This window comes from Corvus kubaryi, unplaced genomic scaffold (genome assembly GCF_017639235.1).
Source record: "Corvus kubaryi isolate FWS band 111438036 unplaced genomic scaffold, C.kubaryi_AGA036_p1.0 69, whole genome shotgun sequence".
NCBI classification, from domain to species: Eukaryota; Metazoa; Chordata; class Aves; order Passeriformes; family Corvidae; genus Corvus; species Corvus kubaryi.
Window position 1 is genome coordinate 9698580 of NW_024582057.1, and position 19307 is coordinate 9717886.

Consider the following 19307-nt stretch of genomic DNA (forward strand, 5'->3'; position numbering starts at 1 on the left):
TCAGGTTGCAGTTACCAGTTTGAAATTTAGACAGTGGGATTGTTTTAATATTTTTTGAGTTGCCAGCTTCATTTTCAGAAAATGTATCATGTGATACTAAGCCCAAGCAAGGAAGCAAAAGAAAATACTTTATGCAGCCACTAATTGATCACACCAATAAATAAATCCCAGGTACCTCCCAAATACACATTAAAGAGGATCTGTCTCAAAAACCTCCACACAACAAAACCCAGGAACCTCTTCATTTCATAATGAACAAAGCTCACACTAAAAAACAATGGACACAGGTTCTGCTTACACACCCACCAGAGGAATGGCTCTGCCCTCTCAGACTACAATGACAATCACAGTTTAGCACAAGGGCATGGCACAGACTGTAAGACACATCTGTTCCTCATACGCTCCCATCAAATGCCATCCAACAACTTTATTTGGACCTACCTTTGTTATTTGGGCTTCAGTGCTACCTCTTGAACCCAGCAAAACCATGGACAAAGCAGAAGAAATACTCAGTGGCGAAAAGAACACATTCTGCCCACTTTTCTTCTCACACAGCTTTCTTAAGAGCTCCAGAGAAAAAGTGGTGTTTGCTGCACAGAGGCTTTCCATGCTCCCGAGCCTGGGACATAAAACACAGAACAAGAACGGATCAAACTTTTTTGGAATACAAAAACTTGTTTCTCTCTTTTGCACTTCCCTGCAGAAACTAGGCAACAAATGTCATGACTCGCTTGGAAAATTATCAGCTCACTGGAGACTGATTTGGTGGCACAAGCACCTGAAGTCCCACACTACATATTTGAGTTATTTTACCAGTTTAGAGTCTGCTTCTGGATTTCAATCCCATATCCACATAGTGTGATATCTTTTGAGGTAGCCAGGCACAACAGTATTTTGTTCAGGACTTACTGAAAGAAGTCTCTCTTGACTTCACACAGAAAATAATTTGCTTTTATAGGGCAACCTGAGCCAAAGTTAGACAGCAGAATGACAGAATTACCAACTCTTACCTTCTGTAAGTCTACAGACCTTCAGTGGTACCTGCAGCTTGCTTCTGTGTTTGCACGCTGGGTTTTAAACCTTCCAGCCAGGCTGGGAGAAGTCAGCAGTTATATGGCCTACAATATAAAAGAAAGAAAAAAAAATAAATTATGTCGCCAGCATGACATGTGACTGCAATTTCCTGCTTTATTACAAAGAAAAAAGATCAAAGTTCATTTTAGCTCCGTTTTATTGCCTGCAAAGCAGCAATGCACATATTCATAAGCTCAGTGCCTGTCATACTCTACATACATCTGTTATAAGTAGTGAATTTGAATCAACACCACACCTATTAAATGAGCAATAACTACTAGAACACTGAGTTAATCCCAGATAAGTATCATATGTCATCATAAGATACCTACTGATAGTTTTTACTATCTCTGTGTTTTGTTCTTCCCTTTAGGCAGGGCCTAGTGTTGACATGTTGCTACCAAATACAAAACCAACACCTAATTCATACTACTGATTCATTATCGTAGCCAGAGAGTTGAAAAGAGCAAGTTTCCACCTGCATGCTCTTCCACCCAAGAAAATTTCTTGCTAGTAGCTTTACTATAAGCAATAGGCATTTTCTCCAATTTCTCTTCTCCCATAGCTAAAAAAAAATACAAGCAAAAAACAAGCAAGCTTTGATGGAAACAATCCTCCAATTGTGTCTGAATGAGTACTTTATGCACAACATAAAGAGGAGACACATAGTGTTCACATTGGTTACAATGAAGACCAGAATTTTCCTACTGTCCCAATACCTGCAGATTGCTAGCAGTAAGGTTTTTTTGGCCTCTGGGTCAAAACACACAGGATTAGTGACACGAGCAGGCAGTTATTTCCTAGCAAGTGTCTGTACAGTTTCCACAACAGGCAAGAATTTACAGACAAAAGGATGCAACTGACACTATCTGACTGCCTGAAAATCAGAGGCATTCAACCAAATCAAAAATAATATTCAACAGCTGGGACACAAGGCTAGGAGTTACATCTGCACAGTCAACTATGCTTTCTCTGCAGCTCAGGAGGAGCAACATAAGTACAGACACCTTTCTCATCAGAGACAATACACAGTTTGGAATCCACAGTTTTGGAGTAAATCCACAGTGACCACACTTTAAGGAACCAACAACCTCATGATACAAGTACATATTTATTGGTCAATTGCATACCGCTGCAAAGCCCTCAGTGGTCAGAGGGTTTGCTGACAGCAACTCCTTCCTCACTCTGCTCTCCCCATGCTCTGCAAGTCAGCGGTGAGACACTCGTACAGAGGTTTTGGCATGCCCAGACACTGTGTGTTCCTACCACTCTGAATTTGATGCATATATTCTCAGCAGTCAACACCTGCGCTTCAGGACAGTCTTTATGGACCAAAAGGCCATATGCCGTATGTAGATCAACCAGCAGACAGCTACTGCAGGGCCTCGCCACGGGGAAACCAGAGCAGGGTGCAGCTCTCCTCCAGCCTGAGGCCCAAGAGACACTTCCCACCAAAACTACAGTGTGGATCAGTGTCAAACTGATCCAAACAAGAACACTTCCCGACGTTGTGTCAGCTGCATCAGAGGAGACTCAACTCTTTCAAACACAGCCCCAGAGGGAACTCAGGGCAATGGCCACCAGGCTGTGTCCATCTCCACAAAGAAAGCTCTGTCTGTGGCACGGACACCCCTTTTCCCACCTGCTGAACCAAAGCAGACTTCGTTGAGGGAAAATGCTTCATTTACGATTTGGAGAGTTGGGAGCGGTATTAAAACACCTGCAGGGCGAGGGGTCGCAGACAGCTCCTGGTGATGGCCCTTGGCACCGCAGCTCTCCGGGGGGGCAGACCGTGGGACACGGCCCCGCTGCTGCCCGCCTCCTGACCCCTGTGCCTCCGCAGGGGCGGGGAGATGGGGAGCAGCCTGACACTGTTCCAGCAAGCTGAGGCACAAGAAGCCAAAGGTTTGGCCCGCCCTGGAGCGAAGAGTTCCTTCTCCACCCCCGCCGCGGGCTTGGCCCAATGGCAGACGTCCCAGTCGTGCATCCCCGCGGTGCTCCCCGCGGTGCTCCCGGCGCTCCCTAAGAAGCGCTCCCGGCACACCGCCGCGGCTCCAGCTGGCTAGAAGCGGCGGTATTTAGGGAATGTCATGAAAGAGGGAAGAAAAAAAAGAAAACACGAAACACAATAAAAGCAACACCATGCAGATCTACTTCTTTTTTAAAAAAAAACGCAAAACAAGAAAACCCAAAAAAAACACAGGCACAGGCTTCCCGTAGAAAACCTTCAGGACAACGCAGCAACAGCAACGCGGCCGCCGCACTCACCCCGCCGGCCGCCGCGCTCCCTGTTCCCGGAAGCGCCGCCAAGCACAGGGAAAGAACGGGAACCCGGCCCCCCGGGACCTAGGCAGAGCCTGAGGCGCTTCACCCTTGCCCGCCGGGAACGGGGAGGTGCCGCCGCCCCTCCCCGTAAAATGGCGGCCCCGCCGCCTCAGTGAGTCTTGGCCGCTGCTCCCCTCCCCTTGCAGCTCCGCCGGTCTCGGCCCGTGTTTTTTCACCTCTGCCTCCCTCTCGTGGCAGAGCTGACGGAAAACACCCCCGGTCTGTGAGGGGCTATTAATTACTATTACTTATTTCTGAAGGTAGGATTGCTTTGAGCAAAATTGAGCTGTTGCTGTAGCAAGACACCGTACGGGCTTAATCCTTCTTCACACTCCTGAGGGTCTGGGTGAAGCAAATAGCCCTTAGAGAGATGCATTGTATTGTATTTTATTGTATTGTTTTTTATTGTATCTGTAGAGCAATATGAGGGTAATTGGGAGCTGATGAAGACTTGGGATGTGGAAGGAAAGCAAGGGGACAGCCACAGGGTGAAGGTTGGGAGAATCTGCCTCCAGTAGTAACTCAAGAGTTTAATCTAGGGCTAAAAAGCAGGAACTGGGTCTAATTGCTGAAGGCTGGAAGTACATGCTAGGGCCACATCAGGATAAGCAGCCCTCATCATGAGGGTGAGGAGAAAGACTGAGGCAAAATATATTTGTGCACAGTGCTGTGAGTGGGAGAGACAGAAACACCATAGCTTATAGTGATACCCATGATGGCCTGATCTGAATGACAGCCAGGATTGCTCTGTGGATGTGAGGCATCACACTCTCCTCATGGCACTACCATGGTTGTTCCATCACGGTAGGAAGGAGGCATTGGAGGAGCTACGCCTCAGGCACCAGGGTGTGTGGTCTGATGAAGAAAGAGTTCAAGTCCCACTCCCTGAGTTGTAGAGAGCTCCAGGTTTGGGGTTTGCCTCTGTGCTAGCAAGCAAGCAAGCATCTCGTGCTCTGCAGGGCAAGGACTCACTGACTAGGGCAAGCAAAGTCTGCCAAAGAAGAGGATGGTTTGTGATTTGTTGTGTCTGATGAAGAAGATGAAAGGGTGATCAGCTTTGAAAGTCACTGTTGGGACTTTTGATCTCATCATCAAGACACCTGTGGCAGCTGCTGCCTCAGTACCTTCTTCATTGACCTCCACAAAAGCTTTGTGAATAACTTCTGAGATGAAAAGATCCTTCTTCACTGACATCCCTGTGAAATCAGCCTGACCTGGGTCAAAAGCATTTCGTATCCCCATGCTGCTCAGAGGGGATTTAAGGTCATAATTCTCTTCCAGCTTCAACTTGGGCAGGTACAGATCGACTTCCGCTTTCATCATGTTGTCTGATTTGGTCCATTCAGACAGTTTCTCATATGTCAGCTCTCTTTCCACCTGCAATGAGTTGAGGAAGAAAACAGTTGGAATGCGAAGGACAGAGACAAGACATGCACAGACCAGTGTCTCAATGCTCATCAGGAACATGTAAAAAAAGGCCCAACTACCTGCAGTGATGAAAGTTGGAATGTGCATCATATTTACAGGGCATAATCCTACAAAGTGCTGAGTGATTTATACTGCTATTTATTTTTTTAAAGGTGGGGAGGTGTAGCCCTGAACCCTCAGAGTAGTTTATTATTTTTTCTCTGCTGTGAAGAACATTGCTTTTTTTTGCAATGTATGACTTATAACAGTAATAATAGGTGCTTGATGTGTGTGTATATGGATGAATTTTCTCTGAGTAGTGGTAAATAAATGGGATGGATGGGAACTGAGGTACAAATAAAAATATTTTCCCTGCTCTGTTTAGAATCTGAAACTGATCCTGACATGGTCATGAGTGGCTGTTGACACCTTCTGGGTCAGGATAGTCAGCACCTAGTTTGAGAAACCTCACCACAAACTATCAGCTGGAAATCCAGACTGCAAATGACATGAACATGAATTAATACAGCCCTCAGGAGAAAATAATTCTAGGGCACAGTGATTGAGATGTGATCCTTGCTTTCCCTATGCTATATTGGCAAAAGGAAAGAGGACACAAAATAGGCTAAGGCAGTTGTGTGGACAAAGGTTTTAGATGTACTATGTTTGCAATGTTATCATGTGCCCTGAATCCTAAGGTGAAAATCATGGTGTAACAGTTTCTGAAATTAAGTATGAGCATGTCTGAGCTATTCTACTGTGATTTTGGAGCTTGTTGTTCCTCACTCTTTTCATTTGTTTCTGTTACTGTTTCATAGTGTATGTGATGCAACAGTAGGTCAGCCTTACCAGCTCCAGGCCAGTAGTGTTATCACCGATGTCATCGGGTAGGAGAACGAACATGCTGAGTTCATTTTCCACATATGGCAGCTCAATGATTCTGAATTTCATGGTTGCTTCATGGAATATGAAAAATTTATCTTTCAGAAACATCATCTGTACTGGTTTAATCTTGGTCTGTGAAAAAATGCAGACATTAAAAAATTACCTTATGTATTAAAAGGATGATAAAATTTACTTGCTTCATTGGACTGAAAATAAGTACAAGACTCAGCAGCGTTTGGATACCTTGGAAAGGTCCCTTTCCTTTAGACAGTATCACGTACACCCCCTTTTCAAAGTCTTTGAGATCTTTATAAAAAATTAGCATAAACACACAAGCTAAATACCTACTAACTGAATCCCATGTAATGGATTTATAAATTTAAAATAAAGGAGTTAGCTTTGATAATCAAGTAACTCTCTTTGCAGGCCATGCTATTCACTGTGTGAATTAAACCCTCTCTGGTACCAATGCATTGGGTTTGCATGGTAGTGGAGAAGCTGCAGGGATGAGTTCTGTGAGGAGACATCAGAAGATGCCTCTTTGTCAAGCAGAGCCAATTTCAGCTTGCTCCAAGGCAGACCCGCTGCTGTCCAAATCTGAGCCAGTCAGTGACACTGGTAGGGCCTCTGTGATTACATATTTAAGAAAGGGTAAGAACTGCTGCACAAAAGCAGCTGGGAGAGCCAAGTGAGATGATGTGGGAGAAACTGCCCTGAAGACACTTACATCAGCGAGGAAGGAGGGGGAGAAGGTGCTCCAGGCCCTGGAGTTGAGATTGCCCTGCAGCCCACGGTGAAGACAATGGTGGTGCAAATAGCCACCCTACATGCTCCTACCCTGTGGAGAACCCATGCTGGAGCAGGCTCCTGGCAGGGCCTGTAATGCTGTGGAGAGCAGCCCTCTCAGCTCTCAGGAACAGGTTTTCTGGCACCACCTATGACCCTGCAGTGGGCCCACACTGGGGCAGTTCTTGGAAAACTGCAGACCATGGGAAGGACCCACATTAGATTTGAAGGACTGTATCCCGTGGATAGGATCCTACAGTTGAGCAGGAGAAAAGTGTGAGGAGGAGGGATTGGGAGAGACAGTGTGATGAGCTGACTACAAGCCCCCCTCCCAGTCCCCCTACACAGCTTTGGGGCACAAGTGGGTGAGCCACAAGTGAAGCTGTGCCTGGGAGGAAGGAAGGGGTGAGGGTAAGGCACTTTATATTTGGTTTTATTTCTCACTAACCTACTCTGACTAATTAGCAATAAATTAAATTATTTTCTTGAAGTTGAGCCTGTTCTGCCCGTGATGACAATTGGTAAATGACCTCCCTGTCCTTTTCCTGACCCATGACCTTCTCATCCTGTCCTGTTGAGAAGGGGCAAGTGATAGGGAGTTTTGGTGGGCACCCACCACAACCAACTGCTGTGATGGATCCTAAAACTGCACATGTTGGTTTCGGGTACGCAGTCACGTCAATTACTTCACATTGCCTGGCATACAAAAGGTATTTGCACCCTTAATCTATGTCAAACAAAATGTTTGCTTCCATTGACAAATAATTTTGCTTGCTTTTGACACAGTCCAAAAATATGCATGCAGTCAGCCACTGGGAACTGTCAGTGCATGATTGTTTAAATACTGTTAGCTCAATGAATAGATCATCTGAATAGACCATCCTCACACAGTCAGCTAAAGTGACCAACCCCGTGAAAACTCCCTGTGAGGTCTGATGCAACACCCAGGGTGCGTGTGGGAAGAACAGCTGAATCAGATCCCATGAACTCAGGGTCCCAAGAGCAGAAGAGTGCCCTAGGTGTGTAAACATCGCTCTCAAAAGCAACCTGGTCCCGGTTGAAAATGGTACTTAGAGAATTTCTTCTTGTCCTTAAGCTACTTCACTTAGTCTGCTTAGCTTACTTTTTTTTTATCTTAACTTTAACTGTTCTCAAGTATTTTGATACTGTGGAGTTACAAATTAAAAATCCAGTTTTCATGAATATGCGTGAATAAGACAATGCTGACTTATTCTCACAGTTGCTATGCTCACTGAGTTTGTACCACTTTCTCAGTTCTAACTACTGGTGCAGTGACATATGAAATACAGGTGAAATATTTTCTCCTCAGTAATAGACATATTGCCATAGGACAACAGGCATATAGACAAGGAATTTACCTTGCTTAGTCTGAAGGGCATCTCAGAAGTATTTTTCTCCAGAAATTTCTTTTCCCATTTTCCTTTGAAATAAATGGCATTTACTAAGACCAACACAGTGCGAGAATGGAGAGATCCTGCAGGCAGCAGACTCTGTATTTTCCCTGGAAAATCAGACAAAGAGACTGTTATTCCAGTGTGACTGCATAACTTGACAATTTTGTTTGTTGTCTTTGCCTACCTCTCAAAAATGTTTGCATTTGGGGTTTTTTTTTATTGTACATTTTTATGATGTGCCTATGGTAAAAGTGGTTTTTGAAGTATCTCTGTATCCTTTGTCCAGAGAAGTTGTGGATGCCCTGTCCCTGAAAGTGTTCAAGGCCAGACTGGATTTGAGCAGCCTGGTCTAGTGGAAGGTGTCCCTGTCCATGGCAGGGGAGCTGGAACAAGATGATCTTTAAGGTCCCTTCCAACCTAAACCATTCTATGAATTCAGTGATTTTTATATATATATATATATATTTATTGGAGTTTTGGTAGTAAATTGTGTTGGAAGTGGGTAAAGCAGTATAGCTTGCATGTTGTGTGAAGTTGGTTGCAAGCAGCTGAAGAATGCAGAAGTAAAACCCTCACTAATCACTGTGAAGCCACATAGTATTTACCTGTGCTCCCTCCAAACAGCAATGATTCAGAGGAGGCTACAGCATAAAGAATCCAGGGAAGGACCTTGTAAGGAGCAGCAGTTAGGTTGGAGAGAGGCATTCTTCAAACTATTCAGCTGTACTTTGCTCATCACCTCCCTCCCCTGAGTTTCCACCTTTTATGGATCCTTGGCTGCAAGAGCATTAAATGTGGAAATAAAAAATATTTGAAAGTGAGTCAAGAAAAAAGCCATCAGAGTGATACTTACTCTCAGTTTGATTTTCTACCCATGAATTGATCTGTGCTCTGACTTGTTCTGCAGCTCTCTTAAAGTTGACAGCTTGTGGTTTTGCATTGTAATAGCTTGTAATGAGCTGTAAGAACTTCTGAAAGACAGGATTTTAAAAAGTGTGCTTATTTAGTTAAACTTGAGTTATAAAAACGTTAGTAATAATCACTTTAACAGATTATACGATCTGATAATGCATAATTGAAGAAAATTTGTTTTATACGCAGTAACCTTTATAATAAGGTCTGATACATTCTATTCTAAATATTAAGTAAGGACTGATCAAACTTCAGTATCAAGGAAACTGATACATCACATTTTTGGTTTTGAAATCAAAAGTGGAAATCCTTAATTTTGAAATATTTATGAAACCTTTACTTTTTTTTTAATTTTTCAAAATGACATTTTAACATAATTTAAATACTTTTTTTGCCTGCTTTATGAAGTAGTGTTCAGTACAAGATGGAGGAATAGTCTCATATAAAGTTGAACAAAGTCTTTTAGTTTGCTTCAGAGGTGAGGAACCTGCCAAAAATTTGTGAGGACAGTAAAAGGAATGTTCTGGTAGAACAAATAAATGGCAGAAAAGCCAAATTAACGTTTGCATTGCTGTCTGCTGTGAAATAATTCGTGGAGATTCCCAGCAGGAAATTCGCTCGATTCTCTGTAAAGTAAAGGTGCATGAGATTATGGAGAAAATGAGCAACACATATTCAGAAGGACAAATTGCTAATTACTCAGGAAACCAAACAAACTCCAAAATCAAAGAACAGTAACCTCACTTAAAAGCACCTTCCAAGGACCTGGAAGATGATTAATGCAACGTCAGTTTTTAAAAGACTTCAAGGATACAGACAATTACCAACTCCTGAGTCGGTGTGGGGCAAATTAATAGAATAGGTGTAGTGAGTGTGTGGGTTAATATGACTTATTGGAGGAGTGTCAACAACATTTTGTAATAGGAAATGTGAAATCACTTCTGAAATCTGTTGGAGTTTTCTGAAGGTGTTAGGAAGCATATGGGTAACAAGGCTGAGCCATTACAGTCGTTTTGGATTACCAAAAGGCATTTTATAGGGCTTCTCACCAAAGGCTGAGCGTCCATGGGACTACAGAGACAGATCTCATTTGTTTAAAAGACTGGAAACCAAGAGTAGGAGGAAATATGTTCACGATGAAGGGTTATTACTACTGGAGTACCACAGGGGTATGTGCTGGGGTCTGTGCTACAGTGTTTTTTCCATAAAACCAAAGTCTAAGTGTTTACATTAAAATATATATGTTAACATCTTTATAGGTGACACAGTAAAGGATAAGATATAGGAAGTCATTGTTACTGTTTAGGAATGAGGTATTGAAGCTGTAATGGACAGGTGCATGAAAATAATCTGCCTGCTCATGGCCAAAAACACAAATAAAAATTTAAGAACTATGAAGAAAAGAGTAGGCAACAGAAAAGAAACTTCTGTAATGTCACTGTATGGTGTTCCCACTGCCTGAATTCTCAAGGCAGCTGTGGCCTCCCCAGTCTCAAAAATGCTACAGTATAAAAGATACAGACACAGGGAGTGAGGGTGACCAGAGATGTGGAGAGGTGTCCTTTAGAACAGAAATGAACCCACAGGGATGCCAGCAGGCAGCAAGCTCAAAAGGCACAGGCACTTCCTGCAGTGTGTAGCTCAGCAGTGGAAATCCTGGTGCTGAGAGTTGAAGTAGATTCAAAATACAAGTCTGCAAAGTCCTGAAACAACAGCTCATCAGGGTCTGTTAAGTAGACATGCTCTCTGGTTCAAGAAGTCCCTGAGCTGCAGATCACTTGGTGGCCACAGCAGATTCTGGAGAAGAATCACTACACCATTTTCTCATGCGCTTCCCAAACTATTGCCCACTGCTGAAAACAGATGGGCCTCTTGTCTGTCCAAGGCTAGCCCCGTATGGCTGTCCTCGTGTTCTCACTCCATCCCCAGTGCTATCATCTGGAATTTTTTTATTGTCTCTATTGATAATCACTCTTAATGTCAACATATTCCCAAGATGTTCAACTCACAGGCAGTAATGGGTAGGTCTTTTCCTCATACAGTCGGTTGGCACTCTTCAGCAAGTAAGTGCTTCTGCGTTTGTTGATGGCAGACAGGAGCTTTTTTAAGCCAGAGTGGATGTTTTCTGCTCCCTCATGCTCAGGATTCTTGGAAAGAGACACCAATTAATATGGCAATTTTTTTCTGTTGCAGGCTGTTACGTTTATTTAAATTGTTCATGTTGTTTTAATTAAAAAGTTTCAGGGAATGAAAATATTTTTTGAGTATGTTGCATGTTTGCAGCACTGTGTGTAACTAGATGCATGTGTTTCTACCTGTAGGGTAATGATTTATTTCTGCAGTGCTTTGTAGGCATTTGGGAGCATCATCTGACAGTGCTCCAAGGAAGCCGAGTCTCATTTTTGTCATTGTCAGGCCTGATTTTCAGTTTCACAAGACATTTCAGTTTCCCAAGGATCCATCAATGCAGCCTGGCAGCTTTTAAGGAGGTGTTCTATTCTCACGGACACCGGTGTCAAGGCACAGACTTACCAACTATTCAAATTTTCCCTGTTTCACATGTTTTTTTTCTGTTGCTGTTTGGATTTTGGAGAGAGCTTGTTTTGGATGTCAGTGTTGATGGGTTTAGGGAGGATGAGCTTGTTGTTGCCAGCTGTTGCTTTGCTAATGGAGGAATGAGCTGGTCCCCACCAGCTGCCTGGATGCAGTGTCCTCCCCCATGTCATGTACTGTGCCCTGCACATGAGACACTGAGAGTCTCTGCCACTGACTCAGCGTGACTTGTCTGTCATTCCTTGCTAAGATACTTGCTCACTCATGCTGAGACATGGGCTGCCAGGAAGGACCCCTAGGAAAGAATTTGGTAGCCAGAGGACACAGGATAGCAGAGGCTGAGTTTTTTAATGGGATAGGAACAGAATGGAGAGGTGATAGAGGGAAATATCTGAAGGACAAGATTAGACTCACTTTGCTACAACTTACGAAGTCAGTGAGTGGCTAAAATGAATGTGGTTGCAGTGATTCATCTTGAAGAATCATCTCACATCATCAAAGGAGAGAATGGTATAATCCTCTTCCCCTTTTTATTTGCAGTTAATCTAATTTAATTTCTTTCAGCTATCTTTTGGGTTCTATGCTGAAAAAAAACATGGCTTGCTTGAGTTAACAAGCTTTTCAGTGCTTAGAAAGTTCATTTGATGAAAAAGATCTGAGCAGTCTCTCTTGCTGGCAAGTCTCTGGGGAGCTGATGAGCAAGGATGAGTCAATATGCATTACCTTAAAGGGGAATTTTGTCTGCCTGATGTGTCCATGCATAAGAAAGGTGGAAGGGACTTTACTGGGAGTCAGGTGTGAATGCAGTAGCTGTTTTTCACTACAGGAAAAAAAAAAACCAACCCAACCAACCTGAAGGGGATAAGAAATGGAATTGTCCAAAGCATATTAGGACCAATGATTGCTTGGTATTTCCACAGCCCAGCTAAAACCAAGCGAGACAGTATTAGGGCCAATCAAAATGCTCTTAGTGTCTCAGTTCTGCTTTTGAAAGACTGAATTCACAAGTTTTACAGTAATATTACCTACTTGCTCACTTTTTCTAGATATAGTTCTTACTGAACCGAGACAGTAGATAATAGACTGAAAACAAGCAGATGTTAAAAGCCTAAAGCAGTAGTTGCATTGGCCTATCCCATTCTCAGAGATTTTTATCTCACAGTCTTTTGTTGTAATAAATACCATCTTTCTTTTCTTTGGTCTTGCTGGAGAAGGCCTTGTTGTCTCAGATGAACCTTCTTCTCTTGCAGTCTGGTTAAAATGAAGAACCTGTGATGATGATAAATGTTCAAAAAGACCCCTTGTTTGCTGGAGATTAATATGCCCAAGGGTTGTAAGCGTGTTCGTTTTTTATGGTAATTCATCAGCCACACCTAATGATAGTCTGTTGAAGTTATTGAGGACAAGATCATACTCTTGATTAACTCTCTGTAACTGTATCATTACTACATAGATTTTAGCCACATTGACTGCTTAATAATAGGTCAATATTGTGACAGGAACAGGTTCCCCAGGGAGGTGGTCCCAGTAGCAAGCCTGACAGAGTTCAAGAGGTGTTTGGGCAACACTCTCAAGCACGTGGTGTGACTCTTGTGGTGTCCTGCACAGGGCCAGGAGCTGGACTCAATGGTCCTCACCTGTACCTTCCAACTCAGTATATTCTATGATTCTATGGTATTTTCAATACTCACATATCTCCATTATTCATGGGAGAATTACCATTTTTATGGACCAACTATGTCACAAAGAAAGATTTGTGTCACTCCTGTGCGGCCAAACACATGTTCAGGAGAGCTTGCTAACTTCTGTATGCAGTATGAGAAAGCAGATATACTGCTGCCAGAACCAGCTGAGGTGTAGAAGCAGTAATATCTTGCCTGAGATATTATCTCCAGATTTCCTTTCTCTAGCATATTATAGGTCCATATTAATTTTTTTAAATAAAGGTGTCTCCCCCCTACTGTTTGAACACAATGTTAGGTTAATTATTCAGTTCAGAGGGCAGTTAAAATGAAATGTAGAGTTCCAAGCAAGACCAACAGTAGCCTCTAATGTCAATAACTTCTCGTTGGCATACCACTTGCAATGCTCTGTAAACTGTAAGCTAAAAGAAAGATGGGTGAAGAGCAGAGATCTTGGAAATAAAGTGGAAGTGGCCTGCCATAATGTTGGTACAGAGAAGAGCCCCACTCCTGCTGTCAGCGTTGCAGATCACTGTCCTCCCATGTTGTTCCTTGCTGTTCCCCATAGGTAGAATAACAGTGCAATTTCTGTAGGAACCACCTGTAAAGTGGTGCACTAATTTCAGAGCTTACCTCAGCCATCTGGGTTGCGGTGTCACCTCTTGCACCCAAGTGGACCATGGCAAGAGCGGTTGCAATACTCCAAGGAGAAAAGAAAATGTTTTGGCCTTTGGAAGTTTCATTCAGCTTTTTGTAAAGGTCCAGAGTGAAGCTGTTGGTTGACACTGAGAGAGATTCCATTGGTGCACCTGAGACAAATGAGTGTCAGACAGAGGTGGTGACTGCCTCTTCACTTCTTTTAAAACATACAAAGCTGCCAGTGGGAAATTGCCTGCACCTCTCAAATACAGTCTGATAGTATCCCTGGGTAAAATACTGCACAGAGACCAAGTACAGTCAGCTAGGAGGTTTCTTTTTAAGACCTGCATTATTTTTTCCTTGCTCATCACTTTTGGTGTCCTTGCCAGTTTTATTTGTTCTTCATCAGTTGACTACAATTTTAGCTAGAAATGTTTTCAGAGTTTAGACTTGTTTCAAAAACTTATTTGCTCTTTGCTTAATTTTCACAGAGTTATTCTTTGATTCTGAGAAAGTGAAACAGAATAATTTCTCACTGTGCTGCTTTGGGCTTTTTTCTATTTGTTTAAACTTCCTGTGCTATTGTTTTCTGCTGAAAAAAGCATGCTGAATTCATGTGATTCACTACATATATCCCAAAGTCTACTCGAGAGATACAGATTTTTACGTGTTCTTGGTGTAGGTAAACCCATATTTGGAAGCTGTAGCTGGATTTGCTAATTTCTGTCTTTCAAGAGAATTCTTGTATCTTACACGCAACCCCAAATAGTTCCTCTTTTAACCAACAACAAATTTTCTCTGGTTTCCTGCGGGTTTGTCCTGCACATTTTCCATCCTTGTTCTGCTTCTTTTCCTAAGTGTGTTTTTACAGGACAAAACCAAAGCAAACAAAAAACCACAACCCCAGGATTAAACTGATTTTCCATACATGGATCCAGAACAAAGCTGTGCATCCTATTAGCATTTTTTGGTCCATCTAATAATTTGATAAATATTAGGGCAAACTCAGAAATTTCCATTGTCTTCATCAGCATAAAGACTAATAAAACATTTGGTAAAGTTAGTGTAAGATGGCGTCAAGTAAAATTTAAACATTAGATCAACAACAGCAACTGGACATTTAAATCCATCTTCACCCACAATTTGTGTGGTTAAATCAAAAACTGCTGTCCTCAAAGTGAGCTGCTCCCATGAAGTGTCAGAGATGCCTGGAGCCCCTGGGGTCCTCAAGTTCTGTTTTCAAAGCTTCTTGGAGTTCTGCAACTCCAATGCTTTGAAGCATTCCCAGAAGTTCTTCAGAGATAAACGTCATGCAGCCTAGCTCATATCTGAGCATTTTTAGGTCCTTCAAATCACATATCTTGCTGCTGTTCCTGGATGCTGATACTCCCAGAGCATATATAGGGAACGGGGCTGAGCTGAGTATTTTTAACTGAAGGATTTCAAACTGCCATCTCCTTCTCCTGTTCCCAGGGAATATATGGGGAGCAATCAAGTATCTCTCAGGCTTGAGAGAGAGAACATACATGTGTTTCTGTGAGATTCACTGGTCTACTAACCACTTTGGTCATCTGGCAAGGAAAAAGTCTGGATGCCTGATGCAGTAATTATTTGAAAGTAATAAATTAGAGGCTTGAACTAGTACACCCAATGCTGAGCATCCAAAACACTGTGCTAGGGAGTTATGTTGTCTATTCCAGGATCAGTAGAAGGGTATTCTCTCCTACAGCTCATTCTTAGTCCTCTGACCTGGATCAACTGGTAGCCTGGTGATTAAGGCATCCTTCCTACAGATCAGGAAACTTTCTGCCCTCCTAGTCTCCGTAGGTTTTTCCCAACCTCGGTTTGCATTCTGTCACTGTGCATTGGCACAGTGTTTTCCTAAGGGCTACACTTTGTACTAAAAAATAAGTACTCCCTTCCTCTATATGACTTTTGTGCCATCATTTAACCCCCCCAGTTCCAAAGAATTTTAAACTAATTTTTAAGACTTCCAAATAAAAGCTAGTTATTTTGATAGGAATATTTACATTACCTGAAATCCTGAGAGAGAAAAGAATTAAGATCTGTCTTCAGCCAGGATCTGTGGCAGTCTGCAGGGCAGTGAGTACTTTTGGACATGCAGAAATGTTTGCACCTCCCTTTTCTTATCTACATCCTCTTCTGGTATTAAATGTGCATGTTCCCTCATTTATTCCTAGTTCTCCTCTCTATCACCTGCTTTCAGAACTTAGAGACTTCCTTAGTTCAAGGTCATTGTTAGTGGGTGTATGTCCTGGAACATGAAGGCCAGTATTCCTGTTCCCCACAGGTGTCCTCCACAACTGTGGAGTTTGGCCCACAAAAAATTTAGGAATTGCAGAAAATAATTCAACCACACTGTGTTGCCAACAGATATGTTGAAATAATTTTACAGCTTCTTTTTCTCTACACCAACTGGGGAAATTAATAGAAACTGATCTCAAAGCTATGGCTAAAAGGGAATATTGAAATAGACTGTTAATCTCATTCATCCTCTGGTTAAATTCCTGTGCGAGGGGAAGCATCAGAATACTTGTAGACCTCACTTCACATAAAGCCCTTCTTTTGTAGAAGAATATTTTTGCATTTTTGCTCTTCTGTTTCAGAAAACAGATCACAGAGGAAGTTTAAAAGGTATTTACACAGTCACCTAAGACATGTGATGAAATGAGAGTGAATGCTGGGCTCATTTGAACTGGTGGATGCTGTTTTGAAAGACTTCTGCTCCTAGAAAAGTCAGAGAAGGTGCTTTAGATACCTACAGGCCCTAGATTATACTGAGCTTATTATTCCTCTCTGATGACTGGCCGAGTTTGAATCATCCACCAAAAGCTGCAAAACTGCTTGGAAGCTCTGCTTGTAATGGCTTCTTTTACTGAAACTATCATATATGACTAGGGAGCAAAAACAGGAGAATGAGTAAAACTGGATGTCAAAGGTGTAATAAAAATTTTGTGGTCGTTATCTGTCTTCTCTGCTGCATTTAGGCTTAGTAAGGAATGGCTTCTGCCCACTAATATGACACATGCAGAGTAAACAAATTACCTGTGTGCTGTCAACCTATATGGGAAAAGCGCCGCTATAAAGTGTACAAGTTCATATTTTGAACAAGGATTTTGTTTTAGGGCTCCTATACACTTAAAATCTGACTGGTGCATATACCATACAAGGTTTCAAGAGCAATTTGTGTGCCTCTCTTTTTTTCATACCTTTTGGTTTTAAGTGTGTGCAGCTTTTGTGGCCTTGAAAGTCCATCTTATTTTCTTGCTTTGGAAATGTATTAGGCACTGTTATATTTACTTATGAGCTTAAGAAATGTTTCTGCTCTGTATCTTAATCTGCTGTTGTTTGTTTTTTAGATAAATTAATAGAAGAAAAACCCCAAGCAGTTAGTGGGACTGCAAGCTACAAAGATTGGCCAAAAATACAGGAAAATGAAGAAAGGGTACCCAAACTGTGTAGACATTCTCTGTGGTATGTACTAGCTGCTGCAAGATCCTGTTTGGTAAGAGACACTGGAGTTACAGAAGGGAGCACATTAGCCAAAGAAGTGCTCTTGGTTTTGCTGTGCCAGGTGAAAACAGTGAGAGAAAATAGTGAATTGATGCAGACAAAATGGTAGAAACAAGGTTTCACTGCATCAAAATGCCTGACCTATTGACCTCAAGTGGATTAACCTCTGACAAATGGTCATAAAAAAGTCTTTTGATAAAACCAGTAATTTTCCTCTGGCATACTGATGAAGAAATTTGGTCTTTTTTGAAGCCATCTTTCATCCCTATCTGGCTCAGCAGGGAGGTTGTATCTTTCTTCCTGTTTGATTCCCATATTCCTGTACCTGTGCTCTCTAAATTATCCACTGGAGTAGGCCTTTTGGGCATTTGTTGAAGATCAGTTCTCTTGCAGTCACTCCTAGTAATAAGCAGCAGAATCACTAAAATCAGTGTTAGACTAAGTCCAATTATGGATTTTTACTCTGCAAAAAATCCTATCCAACTATGTTCCCTAGGAAGAAAATGAGACCAAGTATCACATCTGTTGCAATAGAACTCTAAAGGACAGGACTATAAACGATATGTGGAAAGGGTGTTTCTTGTGCCTATTTCTGATGGCAAAATAAAATCTTTAAAAATATGTATGCATTTGCACTGCAGTTAAAAAGCGATGGGGGTTTATATGTCTTTTTCTTGAATACTAACAGTACACCTACACTGCAAATTTTCTTGGCTTTATTAGTGTGACCTGTGTCTACCATTTCTGCTTTCATGAAGTCCATCTACCACAGAGGTTCCAGGAATTCTTTTATGAATCAAAGATTTGTACGGGAACACAAAACCCCCATCTTTCATTGTTGGATAAATTGAAAGCATGTTTATATGCTGTGTTTTGACAGGCATGGAATCACTAAGTGACAAGCAGTCCCTGCTCACAATGTGTTTGGGTTGAGGCTTGCTTTATCAGTTTCCAGTAAGTACTTATTTCTTTAGCTTTCAAAGTACTGTGACTTTTCAAAGAGGAGTTCATAGACCTGAAGTTCCAAATTTTGATGATACAGAACAAACCCAAGGCTTCTTGAAAATAGTTATTTGGAAATGCTGTAGTGTAGCACCTATTACTTGGCTAATGCCTTATGGGATGTAGCAAAGAAGGAACCAGGCTCTTCTCAGAGGTTCCTGTGAGATGGCAAGAGGCAATGGGCACAGACTGAAAACATGAAATTCAATCTGAACATAAGAGAGGATTGAGATGGACACTTATGAGGATGGTCAAACACTGATATGGGTTGCCTGGAGAGTTTGTGTAGCCTCTGTTGGTGGAGGCAGGTATTCAAAATCCAACTGGATATGGTCCTGGGCAACCATCACTGGCTTAGCCTGTTTGTATAGTGGGTGAGACCAGATGATCTCAAGTGGCCACTTCTACCCTGACAATTCTCTGGTTCTATAAGGGGTAGCCTGACCTGAGAGCCACATGCTGGTTACCATGAAAATAATGCAGGGAGGTACAAATGAAGCAGCTCCAGTGTTGCTTGCAGTAGATGAGCTCTGCAGAGACTTACCTTTCCTTCTCTTTCACACTTCTCACCTGTATTCCAAGTCTTACACTGGATTGTATACTCTTCAAGAAAGGTGAGGCTGGGAGTGGCTTGGTACCCAACCCAGCGTGTTTGACCCTTTGCACCTCTCGCCAGCTGGCAGTCACTGTGCTGCAGTTCCTCAGAGAGCCTCAGAGGTTCTGTTTTCCCTTTTCTTGTTTTTCACAGCCTTCATTTACATGTTCTTCCACATCTAAAGAACAAACTTCTCATTAAAGCTGAATCAATAGCACACATCTGGGCTGCGCTGGGGTAGGTCCTGAGGCACTGGCAACTAAGCTGTGGGTTACAGGTAAGGGAGGGCACTGATTTTAGAAGCAGTACTTTGTACAGGGAGGAAGATGTGGATATACTTTGTTGAAGGGAGATGTAGTTCCAAACAGAATGCCTTTTGGGGAGGTGGAGTGAGTTGTAATTACAGGTGGAATTTTGTTAAGAGTAAATGCTTTTAAAGTACCTCCCTCCTGCATTCAAATCCTGTTGTCTTACGTAATGTTCTCTGACATGTAGTTG

General features: G+C 42.3%; 1 protein-coding gene and 1 long non-coding RNA gene across 3 annotated transcripts; one reads left to right on the forward strand and one right to left on the reverse strand.

The window, feature by feature from the left end:
- The first annotated feature begins 1024 nt into the window (after nucleotides 1-1024).
- LOC121674635 lies at nucleotides 1025-19127 on the forward strand. Its single transcript, XR_006019733.1, has 3 exons — nucleotides 1025-1108; nucleotides 9704-9707; nucleotides 19116-19127. It is a non-coding gene; the product is annotated as an uncharacterized LOC121674635 (long non-coding RNA).
- On the reverse strand, nucleotides 3790-15815 carry LOC121674632 (heterochromatin-associated protein MENT-like). 2 transcript variants are annotated; one of them, XM_042049133.1, is made up of 8 exons: nucleotides 15714-15815; nucleotides 13673-13848; nucleotides 12540-12626; nucleotides 10814-10951; nucleotides 8746-8863; nucleotides 7857-7999; nucleotides 5656-5823; nucleotides 3790-4776 (listed from the first exon to the last, which is right to left on the reverse strand). In XM_042049133.1, the coding sequence occupies exons 2-8, from the start codon at nucleotides 13838-13840 to the stop codon at nucleotides 4375-4377; spliced, it is 1224 nt and encodes a 407-aa protein (XP_041905067.1). In that variant the 5' UTR covers nucleotides 13841-13848; nucleotides 15714-15815; the 3' UTR covers nucleotides 3790-4374. The 2 variants fall into 2 exon arrangements, with proteins under 2 accessions (XP_041905067.1, XP_041905068.1); XM_042049134.1 differs by lacking the exon at nucleotides 12540-12626.
- Nucleotides 19128-19307: the final 180 nt, after the last annotated feature.

What these genes read in the sequence shown, in the direction of transcription:
- LOC121674632 (XM_042049133.1), bottom strand. Translation starts at nt 13,840, where the DNA reads ATGGAATCTCTCTCAGTGTCAACCAACAGCTTCACTCTGGACCTTTAC. An exon ending in CCGCAACCCAGATGGCTGAG is followed by an intron (nt 12,627 to 13,672) that starts GTAAGCTCTGAA and finishes TCATCATCACAG; the next exon opens with GTTCTTCATTTTAACCAGAC. An exon ending in AGACCTACCCATTACTGCCT is followed by an intron (nt 8,864 to 10,813) that starts GTGAGTTGAACA and finishes CCTGTCTTTCAG; the next exon opens with AAGTTCTTACAGCTCATTAC.